Source organism: Engystomops pustulosus, chromosome 10 (assembly GCF_040894005.1).
Source record: "Engystomops pustulosus chromosome 10, aEngPut4.maternal, whole genome shotgun sequence".
Taxonomy (NCBI): Eukaryota; Metazoa; Chordata; class Amphibia; order Anura; family Leptodactylidae; genus Engystomops; species Engystomops pustulosus.
In genome coordinates, this window is record NC_092420.1 from 2276971 (window position 1) to 2286257 (window position 9287).

General features: G+C 44.7%; 1 protein-coding gene across 1 annotated transcript; it reads left to right on the forward strand.

The window, feature by feature from the left end:
• Nucleotides 1–482: 482 nt before the first annotated feature.
• LOC140104625 (metabotropic glutamate receptor 2-like) lies at nt 483–7438 on the forward strand. Its single transcript, XM_072128242.1, has 6 exons — nt 483–674; nt 738–1160; nt 1332–2130; nt 4269–5314; nt 5787–5946; nt 7087–7438. Exons 1-6 carry the CDS (start codon nt 483–485, stop codon nt 7116–7118), a joined length of 2652 nt encoding a protein of 883 aa, XP_071984343.1. The 3' UTR covers nt 7119–7438.
• The last annotated feature ends 1849 nt before the right edge of the window (nt 7439–9287 follow it).

Genomic DNA, 9287 nt, shown 5'->3' on the forward strand with positions numbered 1-9287 from the left:
CTGCCAGGGAGAATTGCAGAGGTCCTGAAGAAGAAGGAGAGGTCCTGCAGATACTGACTGGCTGCAGTAACTCCTCCTACCTGTCAATAAAAGCTTCTGCTCCCCATAATATGATTGCACTTGTATCTCTGTATGTGATAAACATCTGAGAGACCAGAGGGACACATCATGTGACAAGAGAAGATTTGTGTCATTCTCACAACTTATGGCCATGATGGTCTTGTATGCATCAAGCTTGAATCTGACACCAGAACTAAGCTATAACCTAATCAGAACACAATAACAAGACAATTACCAAAATGAAGATTACTACAAGAATTACAAGGCCGCTACCTCATGTGTTGTTCCCGGTCTGGAGCTAGACCAGGCAGGTCTGGGGGATAAACAAGATGTAGTCACAGACAATCTGGAGGTTAGGGCTGGCAGAAACCCAGAAGAGTCGAAATAACAAGCTAAAGGTTAGGAGCAGGCAGCACATAAACATGGTACTGGGCAGAGGTCAGAGGTCAGTGTCGGCAGACAAGGATCAGAGTCATGTGAAGCTGAATTTTTACCACAGGCTCCACCAGAAGACCAATGCAGATTATAGCAGATTATATCCGAGAGGTCAGACCTGGTCTAAACTGGTCCAACCTAGTGGAGATTGCACACTAAGGTCTACAACGCCGCTCTTAGTAAGTTCCTTCCAATGTGTATAGATTTTACGGTTAATGATCTTCCATGTCTTTTGTTTTTAGGTCCCAACTGAGCACAAGAAGTTCTCTCCCCATCTCCTGAGACCTCTGAGGTCCGGATCTTTTCATGTGATGGCTGCCTTGTTCTGGACTTCACTATCACTGGCATTTCTATGCAGTCATGGAGGAGACCAATCTACAGAAGCAGAACTGGAGATTGCTGGGTTTTTCATAGTTCACGATGGATGTTTTGTGTTCCATGAATGGCTCTATGACAGATTCAGAGATGTGCAGCTGATGGAAGCCATGAGGTTCGCCACAGAAGAAATTAATGCAAACTCCACCTTTCTTCCAGGGATAAAATTAGTCCCGTCCCTCAAGTTCCTCTGTGGTCGCAAAAATATTAGACCACAAGTAAGAGATGTCATCACATCAAAGACCATTGGGGCATTTATTGATACTGGAAGAGATTATTTATCTGATGAGGTATGATACCCGATCATTGTGAGGTCCTTCTAATAAAGGGATCTCTAGTTCTTAAATGAGAGATGTCTCATTCCTAAAACAGGAGTTTTGTTCTCTATCCTGGGGGTTATGTTGTTTTTTTGTCATTGGTTTCTTCTCTTCTCATCGTTATATCCATTTGTATTATTTTAGGTTATTGATTCCCTTGAAGATGCCAAAATCCCGGTGATCACCACTTCAATGCCAGATCTCAAACAAACCAACGATCCTTTCTTCCTACACATGGTGCCCTCTGCCCAATATCAGTTTAAAGCTATTATAGACCTCCTCATCCATCATGGTTGGACGTATGTCTCCGTTATGTCATCCTCTGATGTCACCTTTTCTTCAGCCATGAAAGAATTCAAGAAAGAAGCAGAACAGCATAAGGTCTGTTTTGCCACCACTATAATAAAATGCAAAACTGATGACTATGAAGATCACATCAAGAACCTGCAGAGTCACCCCAGGGCCCATGTGGTGGTTCTGTTTGTTGATCTTTTGGATCTCGATTATCTCCTGTATGAGGTTACTATACTTAATGCCTCCTTCACCTGGGTGATCGGCGCTCCCTGGGGTTTAACAGAGAAGATTTTGGAGACATATAACAAGGCTCCTGGACGTGTCATCTCTGTGGACATCCAGTCTTATCCACTGCAGAGGTTTAATGAATATCTACAGGCAAAAATGGTAGCAAACGCCTCCAATTTTAGAAACCAAAAGTTGTTTTCTGAAGATTTTTTCATTCCTCCAACTTCCAAAAAACCACCCTTAACTCTTCCCAAAGATGTCCAACCTTCACCACAGATCATGTTCATAGTGAACACAGTGTACGCCATCGCTCACGCCCTGCAGAACATGTCCTCCTCCACCTGCCCCAATATGAGCGCGGACTGTGTGAGGGAGCACAATGACACCTTCATGACGTTTCTAAGAAAGACAAAATTTACCGGTGAGAATGGGACGTCCAGGGTTATTAATGAGAATAGCTTACCTTCCGAGTCCAGGGTTTTAGACCAAATAATTTGGGCCTGAATCATAGTTGTCCAATCATCATGAATACATTTCCATAACCAACCAATTTATAGCTCTTTAAAACCAACTAGTTACAGCTAGTAAAGTCACTGCTGTAACTACATTGGGGGTCATATCCTAAGGGCCCGAATCACGTTTTTCCGTCGTGCTTCCCGAATATTACCGTTTTTCCCTGAATTGCCCTGGGTTTTTGGTGCACGCTATCAGATTGTGGCGCATCAGCACCGGCATGCACGCGACGGAAAACCGACGGAAAACCCGACGGATTCGGAAAAACCGCTGTATTTTTTTAAAAGAATGTGTCGCTTGACACGCACTTACCTGCACTCAGGCTAGCTTGGTGAACTTCAGTGAACTCCGACGGACTTCAGCGGAGCAACGACACCTGGTGGACATTGAGCGCACTACCTTAGTGAATCGCCGGAGAACCCGCCGCTGGATCGCGAATGGACCAGTTAAGTAAATCTGCCCCAATGTGTGCGGCACGTGTAACTCCATGGTAGCAAAACCCATTGTAATAACAGAACTCAATGTAGCCTTTTAAGATATGCTATGTACACATTTTAAAATGGCCCAAAAAATAATAAATTTATTGGGGCAGGTGCCTGATGGTGTCACTACACGCATTCTGATATCAGCAGAAGCACCGGTTTATACAAGTGGTTAAATTATTATGCCTCTTTGGGGGTTAACTGCAGGTTCGTGTTATTTTATAGATAAATATAAAGTTGATGCGGGATGTAAATGAATAATAATGTTATCTAAAATAAACACACGTAATCGATCATAGATAAACTAAGTAAGATGCCACAAATAGACCATGTAAGGTGGCTATTGTATAATCAATACTACCAGGTACCGTCCAATAAAGAAATAGAAGCCCAACACTTATCGCCTACCATGAAGGCTTCATCAGGGGTTGGCACTTCTAAAGACACATAAGTAATCCTACAACGTGTGCAATTTCATAAACAAGAATAAACATTTACTTACCCGGTCCTGTCGCGATGCCGCGGTGCGTTGTCCGACGTGGATTCGGGTCCGGCGCGATTCACTAAGATCGTGCCTCTGAGTTCCTTCCTGTGTCGCTGCTGCGCGAAGTCCGCCGGAGTTCACCTGCTTCTTCCTGGTGCATGTGACTGCTTGATCTTGCGACACAAATTCTTCTTTAAATTCTGCGGTTTGTCCGAATCCGTCGGGTTGTCCGACGGCCAGGCCCCCGATTTCTGTCGCGTGAAAACCGGCGCTGATGTGACAAAATCTGATCGCATGTGCCAAAATCCCGTGACAATTCGGCGCAAAACAGAAATATTCGTGAAACCCGACGAAAGTGCGGTGTTCGGACCCTTAGTAAATGAGCCCCATTGTGCGTAAAGTCCGGCACAGCACAGGGCGACAGGTAGTTATAAGTGCTGAGACCCTCACAGGGCAGAGTTGTGCCGCAGAGCTGAATTGAACTTTTCTGTAGCAAACCCTGTGTGTGCCGTCACACCTGGCACATGCCCCGGGAAGGGCTTTGGTCAATGTGATCCAATCGATCCGATCAATGCGGTCCAATTAATACAATCCAGCCACATGCAATCCATAACCAGCATCCGGTGTCATGCAGTGTTTTCACGAGCCAAGACTTGCCCCAGTCGTTTGTGCTGCGCTTGTAAATGCAAACCACGTGTGACCAGGAATTGGAAGGGATATTAGGAGGTTGCAGAATCATCAATTAGATAATGAGTACAAGTTTTTATTTTATAACAGATGTATCAGGTAGCTTTCAGCCCCTAGCAACTAGGCAGGGCTATGATTGGCCATGTGTGTCCTTCAGTTGTCCACCTCGCTAATCACAGCCAGGTCTAGTTGCTAGAGGCGTGAGGTTCCTGCTCTGCTGCCAATCAAGCAATATGTCTGGGTTAGGTAGAGCTGCCGCATGGAGGTTGCCGAAATTAAAGTTGGGGTCTCTACACATCTAGAAGAAGAGACTTTACCTCTGATGTGAGGGGATGGAATAGTTTCCATGTTTTTGGAAGTTCTAGCAACTGAAGCATTGTTTTTCCTCCTCAGCTCCATTCATTCCTCTGGATGTTGAGTACATGGTGAAATTTGATGAAGCTGGTGATGGACCCGCGAGATACAACATCTTCAGTGTCCAGGAGATTAATGGTCACCACCAGTACCAGCAGATTGGATCCTGGGCAGAGAATCTGACACTCAATGCCAGTCAAAGCATGTGGAAAGATAACACACCGCCTGAATCTCACTGTGGTAAACCTTGTGGTAAACATAACAAGAAGATCATTGACCAGGCAAATCCTTGCTGTTGGGTTTGTATCAAGTGTCATCCAAATGAGGTTTTAATGGATGAGTTCACATGCAAAAAGTGTAACACTGGATACCGGTTCAACAGAGATCGCAATAGTTGCATGGATTTCATCCGGTGGGGGGATGGACTGGCTATCGGATCGCTCTGCTTCTCCGGCCTGGGAATACTTTCCACCATCTTTGTGGGCGGAGTCCTGTTATGGAATAACAACACCCCAATAGTGAAGGCCTCGGGGCGAGAGTTCTGTTACATCCTGCTGAGTGGAGTCCTGCTCCTCTATATCATGACTTTTATCTTCATTGCTCATCCTTCTGTTGTCATCTGTGGTCTCCGACGCCTGGGACTTGCCACATCATTCGCTATTTGTTATTCTGCCTTATTGACCAAGACCAATCGTATCACCCGCATCTTCAACAGCGCCCAGAAGGGGATTGCACCGCCGCGTTACATCAACTTGGCGTCCCAGCTGTCTATCTGCCTGGCCCTCATCACCTGCCAGATCCTGGGGCTGGTGATATGGCTGATTGTAGACCCGGCTGAGGTCATTGAGATCCCATCTTCAGATAAACATATAACTATAAACTGTAAATCAGGAGACATGAGGATACTGCTCTCCCTGGTGTACAATGTTCTTCTCATTCTCCTTTGCACAGTTTACGCCTTCAAGACCCGCAAGTATCCGGAAAACTTCAATGAAGCCAAATGCATTGGATTCACCATGTACACCACCTGCATCATCTGGTTGTCCTCCGTGCCCGTCTACTATGTCACCTCTGATCATCCCAAGGTAAATTACATCTCACATTTTATATTCTTATGTATACTTGGGGCAGGTAATCTGTGAATTTCAGATTCTACTTTCCTCCTCAGTGTCTTTTTATAAATAACATCATGGAGGTTCATAGCTCGTATCAATCTTTGACTGTCCACTTTAAGCTGAAGGGCTTTTTTCACTTTGAACTTTTAGAATAGATATTTACTTCATTAACTCAAAACTCAGTAATGTTCAGTGGTCAGACCACCTTCAACTTCTTGTACATCCTTTCCTTCTTTTGGGAAGACACTCCACTTTTATGAGCTCGACAGGTCTACACATTGTTGCTAATATTGTGTTTCTTGTGTCTCCCTCAGGTTCAGGTCACCACTCTCTGCTCCTCCATCAGTCTCTGCGCTCTTATCATCCTCTGTGGTCTCCATACTGTTGGGGGCTGTAGTGTAGACCCTCTGTGATGACATTGTATCTCTTGTATCTCCTACAGGTTCAGGTCACCACTCTCTGCGCCTCCATCAGTCTCTGCGGTCTCGTCATACTCGGAGGTCTCTTTGTGCCAAAACTTTACATCATCTTCTGTCACCCGGAGCAGAATGTAAAGAGTCGTCAGCGGCTTAAGAGCGCTGATCATACAGAGAGATCACATGGTGAGTGTCATATTGATGAGGCTTCTACATGGAACGAAACATAACTTACTGGAGAAGACATAGGGTCCTCGTTCCAGTCCAACACAGGGTCATCATTAAGAAAATTTTTAAAGCATAACTTTGATAGTATCTTTTTTCAAAAATCAATAATGATGTAGGACAACTTTGCCTATTACCTTAATTACCTATATACAGCAATTTATTTGCTATCCTTCTCAGTATAGCCTGTCCCTGCAGTTGCTGTCTTCTCCTCTATCTGTGCTAATTATTCCTGTGAGACCTTAGGGTGTTTACACAAGAAATTCTATGGACTTTAACTGCTGCTCCCTCATAACTCTGGTAGGGGGTGACCTTGTGATGCATGTAGCTGGCAGGAGAGCCTTGTGTCTGTGCAGAACTGTGGATGCAGACATCTCCTGCACAGCATAGGGAAGCATCAGGGATTCCCTGTTTTCTATCCTTCCGTCCCAGTCTGTGATTCTGCACAACTGTTCTATCTTTCTCTGTGCACCATAGACTTTATCTTAGACATTTCCGCTCCTCCCTCCAACTCTTGGACACTATCTTTACAGCAGGAAAGCTGTAAGCCCTTGGTGATCACTTTGTTTTGAAGCAGAAAAGTCAACATGTCATGTAGTTTAGAATAGTAGAGATGACTCATCTGTCCTGGTAGCCAACGAGCTGCCAACCAAAGGAGTTTCAGTCATTTATATAAAAAGCAGCTTTATGTTTTTTACCTGTTTTTTACCTGATTTTTATAGAAAAGCCAAGAAAAAGGCAAACCATTGCTTTGTTCCATTATTCATATTATTCCTTCTGAGTCCTTCTGAGCTTGAGGATATGAAGTCCACCATGAGCTCCACAAATCCTTATCTACACTCAAAAACTGCATCTCTCTGCGAGGCAAAGAGAAAATATTCACACCCAACCCAGAGGTCCCTTTATCACACAAGATGACGCTAAAATTATAAATGTCCCACACAATAATGTATGGGGACGTATATCCAGCTATACGTCCCCCATAGATGCATATGGCACAGGTAGCGTCAGCCTGGTGCAGCTCATGTTCTTGTGGATCCAGCATCCATTCCTGTGACAGTATGACCCCTATAGGCTCATGGTGTCCTGTTGTATTTGTAGGTACGACTGGAGAAGTTTTCCTCTCTCGTTGATGAAGACAAATCGCATCTATAGATCACCAGGCGCAGACAAGTCTCTAGCATGAAGGATCCGCCATATTGCATCATCCTATGACCATGACAAGAATAAGAATAATCCCTGCATGACCTGAAGCCTGACCTCAGTCACATGACCCCGCTGTGACATCACTGGATCTTCTCATGACATCACTGGATCTTTTTATGACATCATGGACTGGAAACAAGTCTACAGTATTCATAACCCGATCTCTCTACCTTCCTCTATATATTCTGAATCACTATAGATGTTATATACTGTACATCAAGGTACCTACAGTCCAGGGCAGATAAGATTGTAGTAAGCGCTAAATAACATGATGAATATTAATATCTGATTAAACAATTAGTGACCAACAATCGTATGGAAATCTTTACTCTCCATGGAAACCTGACACAAATCATGTACCACATAGGACCCCATAATATCCTGAACGTGTATCACAGAGGTCCGTAAAATATTCTGATCATGTACCACATAGGACCCTCTAATACCCTGATAATGTACCAGAGAGGACCCTATAATATTCTGATCATGTACCACAGAGGTCCGTAAAATACCCTGATAATGTACCACAGAGGTCCCTATAATATCCAGGTCATGTACCACAGAGGACCCTATAAAATCCTGGTTATGTAATACAAATAACATCATCCTCTGTATGTAAAGTACGGCTGAGGATGCAATGATTATGTCATTGGGGAAGATTTACTTACCCGGTCCTGTTGCGATCCAGCGGCGCGTTCTCTGACAAGGATTCGGGTCATCCGGCGATTCACTAAGTTTGTGTGCCCGATGTCTATCAGGTGTCGCTGCTGTGTCGAGGTCTGCCGGAGTTCACCTGGTTCTTCTCGGTGCATGGGAGTGCTTGATTTGGTGACACACTTGGTTTTTTAAATTCCGCGGTTTTTCCGAATCCGTCGGGTTTTCAATCGGCCATGCCCCCCCATTTCTGTTGCGTGAAAGCTGGCGCGATTGCGCCAAAATCCGATCACGTGCACCAAAATCCCGGAGGAATTCGGCGCAAAGCGGAAAAAGTCAGGAAACCCGGCGAAAGTGCGGCCGCGGAGCCCTTAGTAAATGAGCCCCATTGTGTTTCGCTCTGACATTGCTAGTGTGAACACTGGTTTATACTCGCTGGTTGCAAAACCCATCAGTCTCCTGGAGCTCTGCTCCGAGTAATCAATAGTTAACCTCTCCCTCCACTCCCATCACTCTTGCTGTTCTCTCTCATCTGGATTTCAGAGTTCTGCACCAATCACTCCCTGGGGCTGGGACATCACATAAGAGGTCTACTTGCCCCTAGTACATTGCTTTCTTTAGTTAGTAAGAACTTTAGTACCTCTCTGTATCCTGGTATTGTGACTCTTTGCTTTTATTCAGACTATCCATTTGCCTTGTGATTTAGTAATTTTTTTGTCCTCTTGGTTCTGTCCTGGATCTGGTGAATATTTTTCTCGTTTTCTTTTTCTTGTCTTCCTATCAATGTTTTGTACTTTAACTAGTCATCTAGTCGTCTCTTACTGCTAAGGGAAGGTCGGGCAGCTGAGAAGAGAGCTTAGTCTCTGGGCTTACTGTCTCTGTCTCCTGTCCGTTCCCAGTGTCTGAGTTGGCTGAGTTCATGCTCTCGCACAAATCCCCAAATTCTATGTCCTTAAAGTTACTCCTGGTGCAGATTGACCAGGACTTGACATCTGGATCAATTTTTCCAGTCCTTGGGATGTATTTATGCTGACCTCAATTGCAGACTCTCCTTTCCTGTCCCTCCAACAAGGCAAATGCTCTACTGAGGAGTGCATGGAGTTCCACAAGCTTCGGATGACTCTGAGTTGGTGTGAACCTTCCTTGCAGGCTATCTTTAAACGGTGACTGTCTGATTTTGTAAAGGAAGCCAGGGTTGGCCATCCTGATCTATGTAAACTATGGCTCAAGTAGTCTTGAGAAGGCTAGGATAGACCATGGGTCACCCCTTCATCCTCGTAGACTATAAGCTCTTGTGTCTCCCTCATCCTCAAAGACTGTAACCTCTTGTGTCCTCCTTCATCCTCATAGACTGTAAGCTCTTGTGTCCCCATCATACTCATAGACTGTAAGCTCTTGTGTCCCCCCTCATCCTCATAGACTGTAAGCTCTTGTGTCACCCC